The sequence below is a fragment of the Nothobranchius furzeri genome, chromosome 3, assembly GCF_043380555.1.
Source record: "Nothobranchius furzeri strain GRZ-AD chromosome 3, NfurGRZ-RIMD1, whole genome shotgun sequence".
NCBI lineage: Eukaryota > Metazoa > Chordata > Actinopteri > Cyprinodontiformes > Nothobranchiidae > Nothobranchius > Nothobranchius furzeri.
In genome coordinates this window covers 3259431-3284453 of record NC_091743.1, presented here as the reverse complement: position 1 = coordinate 3284453, position 25023 = coordinate 3259431, and the positions used below count along the sequence as shown (strand labels likewise).

At 43.6% G+C, this 25023-nt stretch overlaps 1 protein-coding gene across 1 annotated transcript in view; it reads right to left on the bottom strand.

Annotated features, from left to right (window-relative positions):
• Positions 1–25023, bottom strand: part of cntn2 (contactin 2) — a 158942-nt gene that overhangs the window by 16507 nt on the left and 117412 nt on the right. The window contains exon 19 of the mRNA XM_070549098.1: positions 2690–2805. Coding sequence (XP_070405199.1) covers positions 2690–2805 — 116 coding nt within the window. The remainder of the gene's footprint in view (positions 1–2689; positions 2806–25023) is intronic.

Here is a 25023-nt window from a genome sequence, read left to right as displayed (position 1 = left end):
CTTGAGCATCAGCAGAGATGCTCACTCACATTTAGATGGGCTTAAACTGAGATGCAGCTGGGTTAAAACGCAGGAATGTGACCCGTTATTAGGAACCATAATCCTGACCAACTGACTTTAAAACATTTGTCTTAAACATGTTCAGATAAATACTGTTAAAACTGTCATGATTTTCATCCTCTGACCAACAGCATGGCTTTTTCAGGAAGCACACAGATGTTAAAGAGGGACTGCACTCCATCAGAAAGCTAGGGTCACCGAGTGGCACGGCCGAGTGTGGGGTATTTCCTTCCTGGGAGGGAGGGGGAGTGGGAGGAGGCTGCACCGGTGACGTGAAATTGTTCCAGCCCCAGTCAATCACAAGTTTAAACTGCAGTAGCCGCTGTTCTGCCACAGGGGGGCAGCACTGAGACGTTTTTAGACCTAGATTCTAGATTTAATCAAGTTTACACAAATATGTCAAAAACTGCACAGGAACAGAAAGATTGCATTTGTGAAGACCCAATTATACAGTTAATTAGCAAAAACCTGTTATTTTGGGGTTTAGTTACTCTTTAATAATACGGATATATTTAAAAGTAAGAACGTCGTCACTCGTAGTACCATCACTGAGCGGCTGAGTGCTGCGAGTTCCCGCAGAAATCCATGTAACTAGAGTGGTTTGTGCTTTGTGGTGGGGGTGGAAGCCAGCTTCACTCAGCTGCTGAGGCTGGTCTGTGAGGAGTAGACAGATAATCAGCAGCGGCAGCGCTGTGACTTTAACTTCTGTGAGACGGACAGAAATGTGTGTTTTGAGCAGTTTTCATCTTGTCACGAGTCACGAGCCGAGGTGAGTGCAACTCTCCTCATTAAAACATCTTTGAGGTTTGTTCCCGCAGGTGAGGAGCGGAGGGGACACCAGCTGCGCTGGATCAGTAATCAGGTGTCCTGGCACACAGGGAGGATGGAGACACTACTCGACGCCGGATGATTGCTACAGTTTAGTTAGCTCCAGCCACTCTTACTCAGTTCACCCTGCTCTCAGGTATTTGTGCATGTTAACTTTGGATTTTTACCTTGCATGCCTCGTTGCTCCATCATAGGAACCTCTCAGCCCATCCTCATCTCCACCGCTAAGACCTCCGGAACCCACAGGACCACGTCCCATCCTCCTCCACGGCACCTGCCGCATCTCCTCTCCGCTTCCTCGCCCACCTCTCTCACCAGGACCACCTCCATCTGCTGCACCTAAAGGATCTTCTGACATCCTTTAACTCTGCAGTCAGAGACGCTAGGGTTTCCTATTTCTCCAGCCTGGTGTCCCAGAGCAAAGGGAGCCCCAAGGTGCTGTTTAACACCATCAGCAGCATCGTCTCTCCTGCCTCTCCTACAGCCTCCATCCACTCTGTTGCAGACTGTGAGAACTTTCTGTCTTTCTTTGTGGACAAAGTCAATAAGGTTAGATCTAGCATCTCTCCTTCAGCCTTATCGCCGCCTCTCCCGACTCCAACCAGACCCATCATCCTAGATAGCTTTGCTCCTGTTTCTTTGCCTGAGTTAACCAAACTAGTTAACTCTATGAAGACCTCTGCATGCCCCCTCCACATCTTACCCTCATCTTTGTTTAAAAGTGCTTTTCAGTCCATCGGTCCCAGCGTGCTCTCTATGATTAATGCTTCTCTGGTTTCTGGTCAGGTCCCTGCTTACTTTAAGAACGCTGTAATCCACCCGCTTCTTAAAAAACCGAGTCTCGACCCCTCTCTCCATTACTATGTATATATGTTTTGTGTGTGTGTGTGTGTGTGTGTGTGTGTGTGTGTGTGTGTGTGTGTGTGTGTGTGTGTGTGTGTGTGTGTGTGTGTGTGTGTGTGTGTGTGTGTGTGTGTGTGTGTGTGTGTGTGTCTGCTCTGTCTTCTCCATCTCCAGTGAGGCGTGGAGGATGGCTGCTTATACTGAGCCAGGATTCTCTGGAGGTTTCTTCCTGTTAAAAGGGAGTTTTCCTCTCCACTGTCGCTGCATGCTTGCTTAGTATGAGGATTGCTGTAAAGACTCTGACACTAGTCAGTGACTCGATGCAACCTGCTGGGTTCCGTATATAGGAAACTTTTTACTGATTGGCTTAATGAACTGACCTGTGTTGGAATGTTTATTATGTGAAGGTCCGTGAGACGACGCTTGTCGTGATTTGGCGCTTTATAAATAAACTTGAATTGAATCAGACCCTGTGCAGTTTCTGGTGATCTGAGCTTCAGTTCTAACGGAGAGACGCTCATGGAGATCACGTCTAAACGTGGAAGATGATCCGTCTCTAAAATAAAACCCAGGCTGGATTTGCTCAGCTCCAAGCATCTCATAGGTGATAACATACATTTTCTAAATGCACATGAGCACAGAAACTAAGTTCCTCATTGCATGAGATTTTTTCTGCGAACACTGAAATGAAAGTATTTTCTGTCCTGTTACTGTTTTCAAATTTCATCAAGAGTTGCGTCTGTTACAAACTTTTGATTTCCATTTAGTCATGCCTAGTTGAGACTTTTGTTTTAATATGTCCTGAAAATGTTTACGCGGCCTTTCAATCAGGGAGGCAGAGATGCATGTCAGTTTGTTGCCTTGGCAACGTGTGTGTGTGTGTGTGTGTGTGTGCGCGCGCGCATGTGCATGCGTGCAGTTGGTGTGTGGATGGACATGTCCTGATGCAGATCATCACCTCATATCCTCTGATGATCCCATTAGTGTTGAGCAGGTGGACGCATTCCCATGACACCTGGATCTCAAAGGCAGACAGAGCTGTAGCATTGATGCTTGAAGGTCCCACCGTAGGCTCTTTGAGGAGGAAGTCAGAATGAAGAAACTTCATCATTTACACTTTGATATGAAACCCATTACAGCACAGCCTGACAACCATATTCGTTTAACGCTTCCTCTGTCCTATCAGGTGACCCCTCCAGGACAGGAAGTGGTTAAACAAGGTTGAAGTGGTGCATTCCTAAAAGAATTAAATAAAAAAGCACTTGGCCATCTGACCCCATTAACAATGTGAGAGGGTTAATCATCAATCCATCACAGCTTGTCAGACTTTGTAAATCTTGCACTGAAAGCTGTCCGACCATGAGAACTGGACCGTGGTTACTGTCGGCAGGCGGACTGGGAAGCAGATGCAGGGTGCTTGTGAGTCTGAACATTTAGATATTGTTTAAAGAGCAAGTCACCCCCAAATCAAATTTTTTTTGTTGATAAACTATATAAAGGAGTGTCTAATCATGCTGCAGACACGTGTCGTCAATAATTTGGCAGTTCAGTGCATCTTGGTTAAAATTCAAATATTCTGCCTAAAACTGTCAGTGTTGCGCCGTCGTCAGGGAAAAATTGTGCACTGTATTGGAATTTAAACCTGCCACCGCTATTGGCTAAGAGGTATGCTATGATGTCATCTGGTACATTATGATGTCATAATGTCATTGTGAGCCTGTGTGTGTGTGTATTTGTTAGCGGCTCCGCCCTCTCGGTCTGCCAAGCTACAGCATTTGTTGCATTTTTCAAACATGAAGTGGGAGTGAAGTAAGTTTCTTGTAGGGGGTGACTTGCTCTTTAATGATCCTCAAACTGTTTGTTTACAGGCTTCAAAAGTAAAAAGGAATTCAGGACCAAAAACAGCAAAATTATTAATAGAAACGAGCTTCGCAGAGAGAAGTGTTAACTTTGCTGACTAACATGTTCATTTTTGTCACGATGAATGAAGTTTTGTGGACGAAAATGAAACAAAAACTAAAAAACACGTGCCATTTAAGACTAATTTATGCCAAACATGGATTGACATTTCCGTTGACGAATGAGAGACGACAATAAAAGTTGGCAGACAAAAATACAATCAGAAAAGGGATGCCTACACCAGTAACAGTTTCCATCTAAAAGGAGAAAACATCCTCGGCTGGGAGGAACAGCGTTAGATGTGACAATCTGAAAACATTTTGCTTGGTGAGTAACATCCGAGTTGCCCCGGGTTTTAAAAGTGTTACGGTGGTTGAGCGAGGGAGGGTGACTGCTGGAGCCAAAATCAACCAATGCAGAGCAGCACTTAGCTTGTTTGACCCTCATAAACAGTCATTTTGATATTAACAGAAGAAAATGTTATTTATCGCAATAAATATTGGTACAGAAGATGTTTAACTATATTGCGATATATTCGTAATGATGATGGGCTGAGCTGTAGCCACAGCTGGCCTGAGGATCACTAACTGAATTGAAATGAGGTTATTGCTCCGTGTTTTACAAGAAATTTGAAGCTGAAATTTCTTTGTTATGAAACACCTATAATGAGTCACGGGCCTTATGGTGCCTCCCTTTAACGCTGACGCAAGCTGCAAAAACAGTCCTGCTGAAAAAAGACAAAGACCCACTTCAGCAACAGAGGCCAGGATCTACCACACCAGACCAGAACCAAGGTGTAGGCTATGCAGAGAGGCCCCTGAGACAATCCACCACATAACTGCAGGTATAAGATGGTGGCAGGGAAAGCATCCATGGAACACCACAACCAAGTGTCCGGCATCGTGCAGAAACATCTGTGTGGAGTACGGATTGGAAGCCTCCATGGTCAAAGTGGGTAACACTTGCTAAGGTGGTGGAGAACAAGAGAGCCAAGCTCCTGTGGGACTTCCAGATCCAGACTGACAACATGAAGATGGAGAACCAACCGGACATTGTGGAGGACAAACAACAGAGGACAGCCATTGTGGTTGATGTGGCGATACCAAGTGATGCAACATCAGGAAAAAGGAAAACGAGAAACTAGAGAAGTACCAGGACCTCAAAGAAGAACTTGAGAAAGCCTGGAACAGTAACCCCCAAGCTGGAGGAGTGGCTAAAGCAGATCCCAGGAAAACATCTCGGTCCAGAAAATAGCAGCTCTAGGAACAGCTAAGATACTGCAGATCCCTCAAGCTACCAGGCCTCTGGTAGAGGACCCGAGCTTGGAAGGATGAGTTCACCCGCAGAGGATGGGGTGAGAATTTTATACATACATACATTATATATCTCTATCTATCTATCTATCTATCTATCTATCTATCTATCTATCTATCTATATATATACACACACACACACACACACACACACACACACACACACACACACACACACACACCGTATTTTCCGGACTATAAGTCACACTTTTTTTCATATTCTGGCTGGTCCTGCGACTTATATACCAAATTATGTATACCGCTCTGCTGCGGACCGACTCTGGACCAGGAATAAGCTCCTCTGCCCCTCTATCACCTGCTGGAAACAGTGGCACGCTGCTGTGGGCTGGCTCCGGTCCAGGTTTCAGCTCCTCTGCCCCACCATCACCTGCTGGAGCCTGTGGCGAGCTGCTGCGGGCGTCGGGCGGCTCCGACCCAGAAATGAGCTCCCCTGTCCCGCTGGGAGGGTTTCAAACACCCCCATCACCTGCTGCAGCCTGTGGCGGGGTGCTGTGCCCTGGTTATTTATTCTGTTATTGTTACCGGTACTTGTCTTGCAATGTGAAACTCTTGGTCTCAGATTTTGTAAGAAAAATTATTAAACTTCCCCCCAAAATGTGACTTATGTATGTTTTTTTCTTCTTCATCATACATTTTATGGCTGGTGTGACTTATACTCCGGAAAATACGGTATATATATGTATATGTATATACACACACACACACACACACACACACACACACACACACAACAAAAATATAAACACAACACCTTTGTTTCTGCTCCAATTTTTCATGAGATGGACTTAAAGATCTAAAATTCATTCCAGATACACAATATTACCATTTCTCTCAAACATTGTTCACAAATCGGTCTAAATGTGTGATAGTGAGCACTTCTGCTTTGTTGAGATAATCCATCCCACCTCACAGGTGTGCCACATCAAGATGCTGATCTGACATCATGAGTAGTGCACAGGTGTACCTTATACTGCCCACAACAAAAGGCCACCCTGGAATTTGCAGTTTTGTCTCACAGCAAAATGCCACAAATGCCACAAGCTTCGAGGGAGTGTGCAATTGGCATGCTGACAGCAGGAATGTCAACCAGATCTGTTGCTCGTGCATTGAATGTTCATTTCTCCACCATAAGCCGTCTCCAAAGGCGTTTCAGAGAATATGGCAGTACATCCAACCGGCCTCACAACGGCAGACAACGTGTAACCACACCAGCCCAGGACCTCCACATCCAGCAGGTTCACCTCCAAGATAGTCTGAGACCAGCCACTCAGACAGCTGCTGAAACAATTGGTTTGCATAACCAAACAATGTCTGCACAAACTGTCAGAAACCGTCTCAGGGAAGCTCAACTGCATGCTCGTCGTCCTCATCTGGGTCTTGACCTGAGTCCAGCGTGTCGCCGTAACAGACTTGAGTGGGCAAATGCTCACATTCGATGGTGTCTGGCACTTTGGAGAGGTGTTCTCTTCACGGATGAATCTCGGTTTACATTGTTCAGGGCAGATGGCAGACAGTGTGTTTGGTGTAGTGTGGGTGAGCGCTTTGCTGATATCAGTGTTGTGGATCGAGTGGCCCATGGTGGTGGAAGGGTTATGGTATGGGCAGGCATCTGTTATGGACGAAGAACACAGGTGCATTTTATTGATGGCATTTTGAATGCACAGAGATACCGTGATGAGATCCTGAAGCCCATTGTTGTGCCGTACATCCATGAACATCACCTCATGTTTCAGCAAGATAATGCACGGCCCCATGTTGCAAGGATCTGTACACAATTCTTGGAAGCTGAAAATGTCCCAGTTCTTGCATGGCCAGCATATTCACCGGACATGTCACCCATTGAACATGTTTGGGATGTGCTTGACCGGCGTATACGACAGCGTGTACCAGTTCCCACTAATATCCAACAACTTCGTACAGCCATTGAAGAGGAGTGGAGCAACATTCCACAGGCCACAATTGACAATCTGATAAACTCTATGCGAAGAAGATGTGTTGCACTGCATGAGGCAAATGGTGGTCACACCAGATACTGACTGGTTCTAAGGCCCCAGACCCCCAACAAAGCAAAAAAACTGCAAATTCCAGGGTGGCCTTTTGTTGTGGGCAGTATAAGGTACACCTGTGCACTACTCATGATGTCAGATCAGCATCTTGATGTGGCACACCTGTGAGGTGGGATGGATTATCTCAGCAAAGCAGAAGTGCTCACTATCACACATTTAGACTGATTTGTGAACAATGTTTGAGAGAAATGGTAATATTGTGTATCTGGAATGAATTTTAGATCTTTAAGTCCATCTCATGAAAAATCAGCGCAGAAACAAAGGTGTTGCGTTTATATTTTTGTTGAGTCTATATATATGTGTGTGTGTGTGTGGCTGCCGAGTAGGTGTGGTGAGATTGCTGAGCTTTCCTAATATATGAATATCAGCAAAATAAGACAACATCCACCTTTTCTAAGCTTGCTTATTTGTGGCTTAAGTAATTAGAAACCTTTGGCTTAAACCATTTCTGAGCTAGATGAAGTATTGAACATTTATTCGATACATGAAGTGTTGGACATATTTTTTCGGCGCATGTTCCAACCAGCTGGGAATCTGACAACGACATAAAGTTAACCATCCAAGGAAACTGTTTGGAACAACGATGTCTATGGAGAATCTGGTCCAAGATATGGAGGAGATAAAAAAGTCCTTGAATTTCATGTCACATGAGATAACTAAAGTGGCAAAACAGCAAAGCGGCCTACAGGAGGTATTGAAAGAAGTCAAGCAACTTAAGGCTTTAATACAAGAAAAGGACAAAAAAATTGAGCTGCTTGAACGGAGGGTTGACGAGTTGGAGCAACATTCAAGGTTGGATGATCTCTTGATATCAGGACTGGAAATACACCGTACCTATGCACAGGCCGCAGCCTGTGACGGGGGAAAAGACATTGAAATCACTGCTACTCATTCTCCAGGTTCTCCCTCACTTGAGGATCAGGTGATCAAATTTTTCAACAGCAAAGATATTGCAATATCCAGTAAAGACATTGTGGCTTGTCACTCATTGGCTCAAAAACATAGTAAAACATCAACCATTGTGATCAGGCTTGCCAGTAGAAAATGTAAAATGGAGGTGCTGAGGAATGCAAAAAAATTAAAGGGTACAAGTGTATATGTAAATGAGCATCTTACGAAAAGAAACTCAGAAATCGCAAGGCAAGCAAGGATCCTGAGAAAAGAAAAGAAGATCCATGACACTTGGACAAGAAACTGCAAAGTACTGATAAAGCTAAATGGTCCCCCGGAGCAGGCAAAAGTGATGGTCATCAGAGATATTAAAGAACTTGATCAATACAAATGACATATGTCTGCTGTGGATCACCAAGGATGAATAAGAGGAAGACAACCAACTTCACGCATGGATGATACAACAAGAAGATATACGAAGAATCTGGATTATTCAACTCTCAATACAGTAAGAACAGAGACTGGTAATTCAAGTTATGAAAATTTACAATTGCAAAGGTTTGACTACACAGAATATAAACCACAGGATATGCAGGATGACATTGACCCAGATAACAATTTTTACACTAGAGTACAAAATCATTGTGAATACTATACTGAAGACCAGTTTGAACATAATGTCACTATAAAAGGTAAATTATCTGTTATACATTTCAATTGTAGAAGTCTAAATTCAAATTTTGTGAAGATTATGCAATGTTTGAAGCAATCAAATCATCCATTTACTGTAATAGCAATCTCTGAGACATGGCTCCAGGAAGGGAGGATATCTATGTTTCAAATTGAAGGATATAATATGTTTTCCACAAGTAGAGATTGCAAAAAAGGTGGGGGTGTGGCTTTGTATATTGATAAAAACTTTCAAAGTAGATTGGTGGGTGATATGACATTAGTTATGGATAACATTATGGAGTGTGTATCTGTGGAAATACAAATAGAAAAGTCTAAGAATGTGTTAGTCAGTTGTATGTATAGGAAACCAGGATCTTGTGTTGAAATGTTTAAAGAAAAAATAGCTGATATGTGTGATGATATAATCAACAGAAAAATGTGTTTTGTCTGTGGGGATTTTAACATTGACCTGTTGAATCCTCAAATGCAAAATGCAAATACAGAGTTTATTAATTCCATGTTTAGTTTGGGACTGTATCCACTAATAACTCGGCCAACTCAAATTACAAAAACTAGTGCGACACTGATCGACAATATTTTTACAAATATTCTTGAATATGATGTGTTAAGTGGTCTTGTAATTACCGATATGTCTGATCATTTACCGGTTTTCACAGTCGTACAAAGGACAACTGTAACTACTCAAAGTGAATCTGTGGTTGTTACAAGGCTAAAAAATCAAGAAGCAGTAAATTCATTTAAAACTGACTTAATGGAACAAAATTGGGAGGAGGTTTATGTGGAAGATGTAAATATGGCTTATGGAAAATTTTTAAATATTATAACTTCTCTTTATGAAAAAAACTGCCCTTTGCTTTATAAGGTGGATAAGAATAAATATGCTAAAAAGCCGTGGATAACTAAGGGGATTCAGAAGGCTTGCAGGAAAAAAAATAAGCTGTATAAAGACTTTTTAAAGAAAAGAACGGAGGAAGCAGAACAGAATTACAAGATATACAAGAATAAATTAATAAGTATTATGAGATCTAGTAAAAGAAATTATTATAGCAAATTATTGGAAGGAAATAAATCTAACATTAAAAATACGTGGCGCATATTAAATGATGTAATAAAAAAGGGTAGTGGAACCAATAGTCTTCCAAATATTTTTCTAACAAAAGACAATCAAGAAATTTATCAGTCTAAAGAAATAGCAAATGAATTCAATAAGTATTTTACCGAAATTGGGCCAGATTTGGCAAAGGATATATCAAATACTAAATTAGATGCTGATGCTGTGAGTAAAATAACAAATTTAGACAAAACCATATTTATTCAAGGCACAAATGAAAATGAAGTTATAACAGTTGTTAAAACATTTAAAAGTAAAAAGTCAGCAGATTTACATGGATTTGATATGTCGGTTGTAAAAGAAATCATTGAGATTATAGCCAAACCACTTACACATATTTGTAACCAGTCTCTCCAATCAGGAAGATTTCCTGAAAGGATGAAGGTTGCAAAAGTCATTCCTATCTATAAGGCTGGAGACAAACATGACTTTTCTAATTATAGACCAATTTCTATTTTATCTCAGTTCTCCAAAATACTAGAAACAATATTTCATAAAAGATTGTATGACTTTATTGAGCATCATGATATTCTTTCTGAACAGCAATATGGTTTTAGACGTGATCGGACAACTTCTCTGGCAATTGTTGATCTAGTGGAGAAAATATCTGATGCAATTGACAACAAACAATATGCTGTTGGGGTCTTCTTAGACCTGACCAAAGCTTTTGATACTGTTAATCATGACTTATTAATAAAAAAATTGTGTAGATATGGCATCAGGGGTGTGGCCTATGACTGGATTAAGAGTTATTTAGAGAACAGACTCCAATATGTCCACATTAACAACACTGATTCACAGCTACTGACAGTGACCACCGGTATCCCACAGGGGTCAGTGTTGGGTCCCTTGTTGTTTATTCTTTATATTAATGACATATGTTTAGTTTCTAAAACATTGCATTTCATACTATTTGCAGATGATACTAATGTTCTAAGTTTTGGGAAAGATTTAATAACATTAATGGACAAGGTTGAGAAAGAATTAAATGCATTAAAGTGTTGGTTTAACTTAAATAAATTAACTTTAAATTTAAATAAAACAAAATTTATCATATTTACTAATAGAGCAATTACAGTGGATACAAATCTCAAAATAAATAATACAGAAATTGAAAGAGCGAATGAAATAAAATTTCTTGGCGTAACCATAGAAAAAAAGTTAAGTTGGAAACCGCATATTGACTCAATTAAAGCAAAGTTATCGAAATCATTAGCAGTTCTCTATAAAGTTAAAGAATTTTTAGATGAAAAAGCTTTATATCTTTTGTATTGTTCCTTATTTCTGCCTTATTTCATGTATTGTGTTGAAGTGTGGGGAAACACCTACGAAACCCACTTAAAGCCTTTGTTTATAATTCAAAAGAGAGCAATCCGACTTGTAAATAAAGCAGCTTGTAGAGAGCATACACATTTACTTTTTATTCATTTAAAAGTATTAAAGCTAAGAGAATTAGTTACATTAAGAACTGCACAGTTTATGTATAAAGTGATGTATAATTTGATGCCAAAACAAATTCAGGATCTGTTCCAGATCAGAGAGAGTGTTTATGATCTCAGAGGGTATAAAATGTTTAGAAAGCCTAAAGTAAGAACTAAAATGAAACAACTTTGTATTTCTTGTGTTGGGGTTGATGTGTGGAATAAATTAGACCAGGAGCAAAAAGATTGTTCAACAATGGTAAAGTTTAAGGGTATGTTTAAATCAAATGTGATTAAATATTATGAATCAAGTCAATGAAAAAATGCATAAAACATTAAAGGTCTTTTTTTTTTTTTTTTTTATGAAGCTAGAATGGGGATTTGAATATATTCCCATACATTTCAAACATGATGTAAAAATTATGGAATCGGTACGCTATTCTAAAATTTTGTTTAAGTTCAAAGGGTTTGGGGGGCTGGGCTTATAAGCTTATGCTTCTGCCCGCGCCCATTCTTAGCATTGTGTAAGTTGTGTGTTTGCTTGTAAACCTGCAAATGTTTCTTTGTTATATTATATTGTACTATTGATTTTAATTTCTCATTAATTTCTCATTAATTTCTCATTAATTTCTCATTAAAGGGACATGAATGTTGCCAACGTGTGCTTTCTTCTTTTTTCTTTTATTCTCTTGTTTTCTTCTTATTGGAGTTTGTTATATTTCAACATTATGTTTGAATATTTAGATTTATTGTATTTATTTGAATAACATATATAAATAAATAAGTTGAATAATATATTTGAATATACATAATTGTTCATTCTTAAGTTGTAAAGGGCACTTTACAAACTTATTGTGGTATAAAAAGACTGCATACTGGTGCAAATAATAGTTAAAAAACAGAAGTGAGGCTGCCAGACATTTGTCACCACCAGCCCCTTTGACCACTACCAGAGGAGGACATGGATGGAACCTGAGTTCAAATCCACAACCTGCAGAAGAGGCGAGGCAGCTTTATTTATAGAGCACATTTCTAACACAGGGACAATTCAATGTCCTTTACAGTTAGCATTAAATGGCACAACAACTAACACGAGAACACAAATAAAAATATTCACAGATAAAATTATAATTTAGAGCTAAAAATTAAGGTTGAGCAATTACGTCCCAGAGTGGAGACGATGCAGCATAAGAAACAGTCCAAGTAAAGGCTGATGAGTACATGAGGGTTTTAAGTTCTGATGTAAACAGCACTAGGGTTGGGGAACATCTGAGGTCCTGGGGAAGCTGATTCCATATGTGAGCAGCACAGTAGTTAAAAGCATCTCCACCATGTTTGGTTCTGACCCGAGGTTCTACCAGCTGATAGGATCTCAGAGCCCTATTGGGTGTTCATACAGGAATGAGATCGGACATGTATTTTGGCCCCATGCCATTGAGAGATTTATAAACTAGCATACAGGGCAGCTAAGAAAGTTTCGCAGAATGGAAAATGTATCTGAGCTTGCAAGTGTTTCAATGTCTCAGCCACATGGTTGCTGGACAGAATCCTGGCTACCAGTGGTGCAATGAATGATTTATTGATAGCATGTTCCTAGAAGCTAATAATTAATATAGTTTTTCATCTATCTTATCATTGCTGATGCTGAAGATAATGTACAGTCCAACTAATATATTATTGCACCAAGGGACAGTCATCTCACACTTGTAAACATGATAAGGGCCTTGGACTTGAGGCAGTTCCTGATTCAGAAGATGACCTTTGGAAATCAAAACTGGCTACAAGCTCACACGGTCAAACCGTTTCATGTGGGAAAAAAAAATCCCATCAAAACACAAAAAACTCAGAAAATGAATGTTTCCTGACATTACATTTTCTTCTATTATCTACAAATGATGAAGAACTTTTGAATTTAAAGATTTCATAAGTAAACAATATAGGAAATAACTAACATGTGATATCGTCATAAGAACTGGTGGTAATACTCTACAACTGGCATGTCCAGAGTGAAGCCTGGGGATGGTTGCAACCCTTTGAGTGGTAGGTACAGTAGGTTGACACTGTTTGTAATCATATTCTCGAGGCCAGGGGCGTAATTCACGCGGGGTACGAGTGGGACATGTCCCCCTCCCTTCCCATTACAGTGCCCTCTGTCCGCGGCACTTTTTTCAGCCGTTTTATCCGTTAATATAAGGGAACGTATTTTTCCGAGCCGTCTTTAAACGCACCTTAGGCTAACGCGAGCATCCGGTGCCAGTGGATCTCTGACAGGTGCTACTGCTGAGTGAACAGAGGAGCAGCACAATGTTCAGCAAACCGGCCAGAGACAGCAAAAGGCAAAAAACTTTGCACAGTCTTTTCCAATCAAACTGTGTTGTTAATAATGTTTTTATGTTAAACAAATGTCCTGTTGGCATGCATGATTTTATTCTGAAAGTGTGTGGTTGCTTCCGGAGGAATGGCCATTCTGTGCGGGAGTTGGATGGTGTCATGGCGGAATAAAAGATAAGTTCTTAACCGAGTATTAGTCTAGTTTATTGAGTAACATTGGTAGCAACTCATCTGGTTGCGCAGTAGGATGGTTGCACCGACGAGAGCTCCCAGTCATCTCACCAAAAATGTTATTTACTTTGTTCTGCTTTTTATTACTGTGCGCACAGTGCGATCATACACTCGGTATGACAGACAATCGCTTCTGGAGCTACGATCGTCAGCCAGTTCGGACTGTACAGCAGGTTTCGACTCCGTGGATGCTGTGCTGCCTGGGATCCTTTGTTTGCTCGCGCGGCGTCGAGGGAAAACAAAGAGGGGAAAGCACGCCTGAGTTTTGTGCCGAACGCGACGAAGAAACAGCAAGCCACCTCTCCCCAGCATCCTGCTCGCGAATCTTCAGTCTCTGGACAACAAACTTGAGGAGATGTGCGCTCGGATTAAACACCAACAGGACATCAGGTACTGCTGCGTTCTGGCCTTCATAGAGACATGGCTGGAGCCCAGCGTCCCTGACTGCGCCATCACGCCGGAGGGATTCACTGTTTACCGGGGAGACCGAACGAAGGCCTCAGGCAAGAAGAGGGGAGGAGGGGTGTGCTTTATGGTTAACTCCTTGCGGGCTGGAGATGTGAGTATTATTAAATCTTACTGCTCTCAGAGCCTCGAGCTGCTGTCCATTAAAGTCAGGCCTTTTTACCTCCCGAGGGAGTTAAGCTCAGTTCTCCTCTCAGCTGTGTACATTCCACCACACGCAAATAGAGCTACGGCTATGGACGAACTGCATGACATCACTACTGGACTTGAGAATATTAATCCAGAAGCTGCCTTTATTGTGCTGGGAGACTTCAATAGAGCCAACATGAAGAAGGTTCTCCCTAAGTACTATCAGCACATCTCCGTCCCCACAAGAGGTGATCAAACATTGGACCATTGTTACACTCCATTCAAAGAGTGTAACCAACCCCTCCCCCGCCCAGCTTTTGGTAAGGCAGACCACTGTTCCATTCTGCTGCTGCCTGCATACAGACAAAGACTAAAACAGGAAAAACCAGCTTCCAGGGTTGTTCACAAATGGGACAGCGAGGTTGAGGGGGTCTTGCAGGACTGCTTTGGGACAACTGACTGGCAGATATTTGTGGATGCAGCTGATGGTAACATCAATGAACTCACGGACTCTGTCATTGGATATATTGGGAAGAGCATGGATGAAATCATCACAAAAACCACTGTCCGCATATATCCAAATCAGAAACCCTGGGTGAACAAAGACGTTCGCGCCAAGTTAAAAGTGCGGACCTCTGCCTTTAATTCCAGGGATGCTGATGCATATAAAGCAGCCACGTATGACCTCCGAAAGTCCATAAAAAAGGCCAAGAAGGACTGCAGGGACAAAACAAAGTCCAGCTACTACAGCTTCAACACCAGGCGACTGTGGAATGGACTGCGCTGCATCACTGATTACAAGAAGGTCAGCACATTTGGTGTTCAGCCCACTGCATCTCTCGCAGACAACTTTTATGCTCGTTTCGATGCAGATAACAGAGAGCAGATCCTCTACCCTCAGGAGGACAGTGGGGCTGTAACCTTAACTCTGAAAACAGAAGCTGTGAGATGGACCTTTAAAAAGGTCAATCCTCACAAAGCTCCAGGACCGGACGGCATCCCAGGCCGGCTACTCAGAGTGTGTGCAGACGAGCTGGCATAGGTTTTTACCAACATCTTCAACCTCTCCCTGAGGCAGTCGGTGGTCCCCACGGCCCTCAAAGCATCCACCATCATTCCTGTTCCCAAAAAAATCAGTGGTCTCCTGTCTGAATGACTACCGTCCTGTGGCGCTGACATCCGTCATCATGAAGTGCCTGGAGCGGCTGGTCAAATGTCACATCTGCTCCTCTCTCCCTGACACACTGGACCCTCTTCAGTTTGCCTATAGGACAAACAGAGCAACAGAGGATGCCATCGCCCTAGCAACACATACCACCCTCACTCACCTGGAGAAAGGGAATACATATGCAAGAATGCTCTTCATCGACTACAGCTCGGCATTTAACACCATTATACCCTCAAAACTTGCCACGAAGCTTGTCGACCTTGGGCTGGGAACACCGATCTGCAGATGGATTCTAAACTTCCTTACAAACAGGCCCCAGGTGGTGAGAGTGGGTAAACACACTTCCTCATCACTCATCCTAAACACAGGTACGCCCCAGGGTTGTGTGCTTAGCCCCCTCCTATATTCCCTGTTCACACACGACTGTGTTGCAAAACATAAGTCCAACATCGTCATCAAGTTTGCGGATGATACGACCATCATAGGCCTCATCACAGGGAATGATGAGAAGGCCTATAGAGAGGAGGTGACGGCATTGCACGAGTGGTGCCTGGTTAATAACCTGTCTCTCAACATCAGCAAAACCAAAGAAATGATAGTGGACTACCGGAAACGACCAGTCAGGGAACGCCAACCCATCCACATCAACGGTGTCATGGTCGAAAGGGTCAGCAGCTTCAAGTTCCTTGGAGTCAACATCACTGAGGACTTCTCCTGGACCCTCCACACAGACGCTGTTATCAAGAAAGCTCGCCAGCGGCTTTACTTCCTCAGGAGGCTAAGGAAGTTTGGCATGAACACGAGTATCATCTCAAAGTTCTACAGGTGTGCTATTGAGAGCTTGCTGTCGAGCTGCATCACAGTTTGGTATGGAAGCTGCTCTGCCAGCAGCCGTAAATCACTACAGAGGGTGGTGAAAGCAGCAGAGCACATCACTGGCACAAGGCTTCCTGCCATTCAGGACATTTATCTCCAGCGATGCCTCCGGAAAGCACACAGCATCATCAAGGACCACAGCCACCCAGCGCATCAGCTGTTCTCCTCATTACCATCTGGCAGGCGTTACAGGAGTCTGCCTGCTCGGACTACGAGACTTAAAAACAGTTTCTACCACCAAGCCATACGACACCTCAACCATTACACTTAAACACACACAACACAGGATACAGATGTTACCCTGCAGCTCCGCAAGTAAAATGTAATCTGCACTGGTTACTTCATTTTAATGTTACTACTCATTTTTTTTAGATATATTTATATTTAGTCATCTATACTTACTTACCTATTTAGTAAGCTTTTACTTTTAGCATGACTCTCTAATTTTTTGCTTTTACTGTATTATACCTTGTTCTTTTTTCTATTGTATTATGCTGCTGAGAGACCGCTGCTCGTCAAACACATTTCATTGCAATGTTGACCCTGTGCTAACTTGCATATGACAAATAAACTAAACTAAACTAAACTAAACTAGCAGAGGATGGCTAACAACTACAGAGTCCCACCAGCCTTCGATGAAAAGAAGTCCTATGAAAGCTGGAAAAATAAAGTCGCCATTTGGAATCGGGTTACGGACTTGGAGAAAAATAAAGAAGCGCTCGCGGTGGCTTTGGCGCTACAGTATCTGGAAGAGCAAGAGAAGTTGCAATGGAAATATCGGTGGATGATTTGAATGAAGATGACGGAATGCAGACGTTACTCCGAAAACTTGATGACTTATTTCTTAAAGAAGAAAAGGACCGTGGTTATGAAGCATACACTAACTTCGACCGAATCATGAGAGACGGCAACGTGTCCATGGAGGACTATATCATTGACTTTGAACAGAGATACTTGCAGATGCGGAAATACAAGATGGAGCTTGCGGATGTGGTGTTAGCTCTCAAGCTGTTGGATACTCCCTGTTTGGATGCAAAAGATCGACAGCTGGCCCTAACTGCATGCACAGATTTAACGTTTGCTTCGATGAAATCAGCGTTAAAAAGGATCTTCGGAGGGAAGTCGGCTCAAGCTGTGGGAATTAATCAAGAAACTGCCTACTTAACAGAACAGAAAAGCAAACCATGCTACTCTTGGAATCAGCGCGATAAACAAAAGGCGTCACTCCCTGGAACTAATCCACTGGACAGGTATGGACGCAGATCAAGATGTGCAGTCTGTCAGAGCACATTTCACTGGGCAAAAGACTGCCCAAACAAACGTGAGCAAGCTACACTTACCTATGCTGGTGAGTCAGAGAAGGTGGAGGAGTGCAACATTGCTCTATATACAAAAGAGGCACCCTCAGATGCGGAAATATTTATGAATGAGTGCCTTGGTTCAGCAATACTAGACACAGCGTGCACCTAAACAGTATGTGGACAAGAATGGCTTGACAGCTATACTATTAAGCTAACTCCAGTTGAAGTAAAAAAAAACTAAAGATGTCAGAAGTACACAGCAGTAGACCCTTCAAGTTTGGAGATGGAAAAATTGTAAAATCCATCAAAAGGGTAAAGATACCAGCAAATATTGGACAGACTAAGTGTCAGATCGAAACAGAAGTTGTCCCAACAAAAATACCTCTGCTTTTAAGTAAAGAATCAATGAAAAAGGCAGGAACAGTGCTTAACATGGAAAATGACAGCGCAGTGATGTTCAACAAACCTGTGAAGCTTGACTTTACCAGGTCCGGTCACTACTGTGTGAACATAATGGATAACAATATGCCGTCTAGTCATCATGACATGTCATAACGGATAATGTAAAGAAGGGTGAAGAACAGATACTGGCACTCACAGAAACAATGACTTCTGCAGAGAAGACAAAAATGCTGATTAAACTTCACAAGCAGTTTGGGCAAGCATCTGCTGAAAAACTTAACAGACTGCTGATAAGTTACGGCAATAAAGACAAAGAGTGTGGATCTATTCTGCAAAAGGTGGTAGAACAATGTAAAACATGTCAGAGATACGGCAGAACCAGACCAAAGCCAGTTGTTGGTCTTCCACTGGCATCTCAGTACAATGAAACTGTGGCAATTGATCTACATGAACTTAAGCCGGGGATGTGGTACCTCCATGTCATTGATCAGTTCACAAGATTTAGTGCAGGAAGCATACTAACCACGAAGAAGTCATCTGAAATTGTTAAACACTTCATGTATGGATAAGTGTGCATGGTTCACCTAAAAAGCTGTTCAGTGACAATGGGGGAGAGTTTAACAATGACGAGGTCCGGGACATGACAGAGAACTTCAACATAGAAGTAAAGACGACAGCAGCATACAGCCCATGGAGCAATGGGCTACTTGAAAGACATAACCAGACGCTCAAGGAAATCATAATGAAAGTGAAAACGGACACAAGCTGTGACTGGGATACTGCATTGGACTGGGCGATAATGGCTAAAAACACTATGCAGAGCGTGCATGGTTATAGTCCATATCAGCTGGGGTTCGGACAGAATCCCAACCATCTGTGGTGACTGACAAACCACCTGCATTGGAAGGCACAACAAAAAGCGAATAGGTGGCAAATCACATATCGGCTCCGCATGCATCAAGAAAAGCATTTACAGAAGCAGAATGTTCAGAAAGAATAAGACGAGCTCTGCGTGAACAGATTCGACATGGAGATGACAAGTATGAAGTTGATGACAAAGTCTATTATAAAAGAGTGGATTCCCCAGAGTGGAAAGAACCAGGAGTCGTCATTGGACAGGATGGTGCAGTGGTGTTTGTCAGACATGGTGGAATGTGTATCAGAGTTCATCAACTCAGACTGAAAAAGGTGGACAACGAGAAAGATCATTTACAACTGGAAAACTACGCAGAAATAAAAGAAAATGCTGTGCTAAGTCAGGAGAGGACAAGAGACTTTGTTGATGACATGGAGTGTGACATGGAGCCGCAGTCACCTGCCACTTTTTCAAACTTTTCTCCACTAACCTCCTCTTTTGCCCCTTGCTCCTGTATGCGATCCTCTTCAGTAGTGTCCCTGCTACCATCTCCTATGATCGCCAGACTCTTTTGTCCATCAGTTCGTTCACGATCGCCCAAGATGCAACAAGGACGTACCTCCCTGTTTGTTTACCTGAGTGGCGCAGTGGCCTGGAGCAAAACGACAATTTCAACCAGGGCACCTCCAACGATGTTTATCTGGTTCCGGGAAAACGTCGGGGGAAAAGAGGTAAATGAGCAGGAATCCAGGTGAGAATAAGACTTCTCTTAAAGCGTGGTTTGTCTAGTAAACATCGGCATGATCTTCTAGCTTCTTTTCCTTTGTTTGAAGACTTAAGTGCCACTTCCGCATTCCCGCCGGGCCGCGTTGCGGCGCGGTTTCTCCGTCCAAGTTCTTTAAGGTCGGTTTATACTCGTTCCTCAGTGGGTTCTCCTCCTGTTCCCTCCATAAGTGGTTTTTATAAACACCGTGGATCTAACCCTGCTAATTTACATCCACTAACTCCAGCTGTTTGTGTAGTTTCTGATTCCTCCACCTCACTCAGCATGGCTCTATTAAACACCCGCTCTGTGATAAGTCCTTCCTGCTCAATGATCTAATTCTGTCTAAAAACCTGGATTTTCTGTTTCTGACTGAAGTTTGCCAGCAAACATCTGATTATTCTGGTCTGATTGAACTCTGCCCGAGTGGTTATTCTTTTCTTAGCCAGCCCCGGGGTTCTGGTCGTGGTGGAGGCCTAGCTGTTGTTTTCAGAGACCATCTTCCATGTAGCTCTACAACCTCTGATCACTTTGCTTCCTTTGAACTGCAGCTGATTAAAGTCGGGCGTAAGGACCCGTTCTACTGTGCTGTGGTCTATCGTCCACCTGGTCCAAACAGTTCTTTCCTTCAGGAGTTTAGTGACTTTCTATCCTCCACTGTGAAGCTGTCCAGACTGGTGATTGTTGGTGACTTTAACATCCACGTTGATGATCCCTCTGACCACTTTGCCATGAATTTCTCCAGCCTAATGGACTCCTTCAGCTTTACCCAGCATGTTTCTGGCCCCACACACACCAGGGGGCACACTCTAGACCTTGGTTTTACCCTGAGTCTAAATGCTGACAGTGTTTGTCCTGAGGACGTTTATATTTCAGATCACCATTGGATTTTATTTAACTTGTCAGTTTTTGCATCCCCACCTCCTGCTCGCCGTATGGTTAGTTCTCGTTTTCTTAATGAGAGCACAGCTAGCAATTTTTCTGCTGCTTTTGATCCACCCTGTTGTTCTGATAACGACCCAGATTCCTTAACTTCTCAGTTCAACGAGCACTGCCTCTCTGTTCTGGACAACATCTGTCCTGTCAGAACCAGATCAGTTCCTGCAGTGAACCCTACTCCCTGGTTTAATGACAGCCTTCGCAGCCTGAAGCGCCAATGCAGAAAAATTGAGAGCTTGTGGAAGAAAACCCATCTCCACGTCCATCTGCTGCACCTAAAGAATCTTCTGACATCCTTTAACTCTGCAGTCAGAGACGCCAGGGTTGCCCATTTCTCCAACCTGGTGTCCCAGAGCAAAGGGAACCCCAAGGTGCTGTTTAACACCATCAGCAGCATCGTCTCTCCTGCCTCTCCTACAGCCTCCATCCACTCTGTTGCAGACTGTGAGAACTTTCTGTCTTTCTTTGTGGACAAAGTCAATAAGGTTAGATCTAGCATCTCTCCTTCAGCCTTATCGCCGCCTCTCCCGACTCCAACCAGGCCCATCATCCTAGATAGCTTTGCTCCTGTTTCTTTGCCTGAGTTAACCAAACTAGTTAACTCTATGAAGACCTCTGCATGCCCCCTCCACATCTTACCCTCACCTTTGTTTAAAAGTGCTTTTCAGTCCATCGGTCCCAGCGTGCTCTCTATAATTAATGCTTCTCTGGTTTCTGGTCAGGTCCCTGCTTATTTTAAGAACGCTGTAATCCACTCGCTTCTTAAAAAACCGAGTCTTGACCCCTCTCTCCACAGCAGCTTCAGACCCATCTCTAAACTTCCGTTCATCTCCAAGATCTTGGAAAAGGTTGTGGCTAAACAACTCACAGCTGCTCTTGATGAACATAACATCTATGATAGCTTCCAGTCAGGTTTTCGTAGAGCTCATTCTACTGAAACCGCTCTTCTTAGGGTCTCTAATGACCTTCTGACTCACAGTGATGCAGGGGACTGTTCTGTTCTGGTCCTGCTGGACCTGACTGCAGCCTTTGACACTGTTGACCATCACCTGCTACTGGAGAGGCTGAGAGACTGGGTAGGCCTATCAGGATCTGCTCTGGAGTGGTTCTCCTCTTATCTTTCTGAGCGCTCCTTTTCTGTGGCCGTCTCCAAGTTTAGGTCCTCCACCACCTCTCTTACCCATGGTGTCCCACAGGGTTCTGTGCTGGGGCTCTGCTCTTCCTCCTCTATCTGCTTCCTCTGCAGCACATCCTGAGCTCCTTCAAAGGAATCTCCTACCATCTTTATGCAGATGACATCCAACTGTAAATCTCCTTTAAGCCCCATGAGATGTATAAGCTGCAGCTGTTACACACCTGCTTAGACTCTATCAAATCCTGGATGGCTGGGAGCTTTCTACAGCTGAATGAAGATAAGACTGAGATCCTCATCTGTGCCCCAGACAAGCTGGTTCCCAAAGTCAGAGACTCTCTTGGTCAGCTTGCTTCCCACACCAAACCTTCCGTCAGGAATCTTGGCGTGACCTTTGACCCAGCTCTCACCCTGGATTCTCATGTCAGTTCTCTTGTTCGCTCTTCCTTCTTCCATCTCAGGAACGTTGCTAAGCTGAGTCCCATTCTGTCCCGCTCTGAACTTGAGACAGTTCTCCACACCTTCATCTCCTCACGCTTAGACTACTGTAACTCTCTTTTCACGTGTCTGAGCAGAACCTCTCTGAACCGTCTACAGGTGGTTCAGAACGCCTGTGCTCGGCTTCTGACCAAGTCCTCCAAACACACCCACATCACCCCGCTTCTCCTCCAGCTTCACTGGCTGCCAGTCAACTTCAGGGTTCATTTCAAGATCCTGGTTCTGGTCTATAGGGCCTTACATGCACAAGCACCATCTTACATTAGTGATCTTCTTAGTCCCTACACCCCCAGCAGGTCCCTGAGGTCCAGTGATCAAAGCCTACTAGTTGCACAGCACACCAGGCTAAAGACCAAAGGTGACAGATCATCTGCTGCTGTGGCCCCCAGACTCTGGACCTCTCTCCCCCTGAGCCTGAGATCAGTGGACTCAGTGGTCTCCTTTAAAAAGCAGCTGAAAACTCACTTGTTCAAGCTGGCTTTTGTATGACCTTCTTCACCTCTCTCTCTCTTTATTCTGCTCTCCCCACCTATTCCACCTTCCTCAGGATCCACTGGTTTCCCTATTTCCTATTCACTCTCTCTCTCTTTTCATTTTTAATCACAATTGTCTATTTTTTGCTCATTTAAAATATATTTTTAACCATTTTCTGAATTCTTTTATATTTTTACATTTTTTTGTTTCTGTGAAGCATCTTGTGATTTTTTATCTTAAGAGGCGCTATAGAAATGATATTTTCTTCTTCTTCTTCTTGATATGAAGGAGCAGAAGATCTACTCCAACCCCCACCCAAATGACCGAGCTTCTCAACCTATCTCTAAGGGAGAGCCCAGTCACCCTGCGGAGAAAACTCATTTTGGCTGCTTGTATACTCAGTCTCATGCTTTCGGTCACTACCCAAAGCTCATAACTATAGGAAGGATTGGAATGTGGATCAACCGGTAAATCAAGAGCTTTGCATCCTGGGTCAGCTCTCTCTTTACCACGACAGACGAGTACAACGTCTGCATCACTGCAGACGCAGCACCAACCTGCCTGTGGATCTTGTGCTCCATCTTTCCCGCACTTGTGAGATATTTAAACTCCTCCATTTGAGGCAGGACTTCATCCATCACCTAGAGAAAGCCTTCTACCCTTTTATGACTCAAAACAATTGTCTTGGATTTAGAGGAGCTGATACTCATCCCAGCCTGTTTACACTCAGCTGCGAACTCCTCCAGCAAAAACCGGAGATCACGTTCTGATGAAGCCTACAGGACCACATCATCTGCAAAAACAGAAACTCAATCCTCAGGTCACCAAAATGGACCCTCTCAACACCTTGGGTACACCAAGAAATCTTGTCCATGAAAGTAATGAACAGAATCGGTGACAAATGGCAGCCTTGGTGGAGTCCAATTTTCACCATGAATGTGCCCGACTTACTGCTGGCAATGCGGACCAAGCTCTGACACCGGTTATATAGGGACCTAACTCAGTCCTACAACATCTGGAGCCTTAAGGAACTCTGGGCAGATCCCCTCCACCCCTGGAGCCTTGGCACCAAGGAACGTTTTGATCAACTCGGTGACCTCGGCACCAGAGACCGTAGAGTCCAACCCAAAGTCCCCAGACTTTGCTTCCTCATTGGAAGACATGCCGGTGGGATAGAGGAGGTCTTTGAAGTATTCTGCCCACCGATCCACAACAATCTGAGTCGACGTCAGCAGCACACTGTCCCTACTATAAGCAGTGTTGGTAGAGCACTGCTTCCCCTTCCTGAGATGCTGGATGGTGGACCAGAATCTCCTCAAACTCGTATGGAAGTCTTTCTCCATGGTTTCAACAAACTCCTCCCATGCTGAGAATTGTGACCACCTGAGCTGCGTTCCGTGCCGACTGCTGGTACCCATCGGCTGACTCGGGAGTCCCACAGGCCATAAAGACCCAATGGGACTCTTTCTTTAGCTTTCCCACGTTCCCAGCAGACTCTTACAGTGTATTTGGGTCTGCCAGGTTTGACCTTCGACATATAAATATTGGACATTGGGTTTCCATAGGCTCCAATAACACGTTTTTGAAGACGAATGGGAGGTGGCCACCACCGCCATTTTGACCGTGTCACAGGTTCCGTCAAGCCCAGACAATTCCACAAAAGGGAAAAGAGGTGGAGCTGAGGGTGGGGCTGTGAGGCTGGGATCAACTGACGACACCCGGTCAAACTAGCTACAAGCTAACCTGAAGCTAACCCAAAGAGGTGGGAGCTAAGCTAACGGAGGTAGCAACCTAGCTACAACCGGAGTCACAGATACGCCGGGCTGACCGCTGGGTAAAACCGGGTGGAACACAGGTCTCCCGAGAGCTCCACAAGCCGGCAGCCGCACAGCAGACAAGCGCCGCTGCGATCTGAGATGCGCAGAGCTTCCGCTGGGGAGAACCGGGTGAAAAGGTTTCCATCTCAGAGCTCCACAAGCCGGCAGCCCGCGCAGCAGACAGGAGCCGCAATCAGACAGAGATGCGCCGAGCTACGGGGAGGGGAGAACCGCGGGGAAAACATCGGTTTCCATCCAGAGCTCCACGAGCTGGGAGCCCGCACAGCAGACAGAAGCCGCAATCAGACAGAGATGAGCCGAGCTCCACAAGAGATAGTGGGAACCCAGCTCCACCAACATGTTATATTTCAACCCATTTTCTAAAGTGCAGCATTATGTTAAATGCACTGGGTTTTACCCTATTACATTTAAATTTCATGGTTAAACAGTACATGTTAAAATCTAAGCTCAGCTCGGCAGTGACCTAAAATACA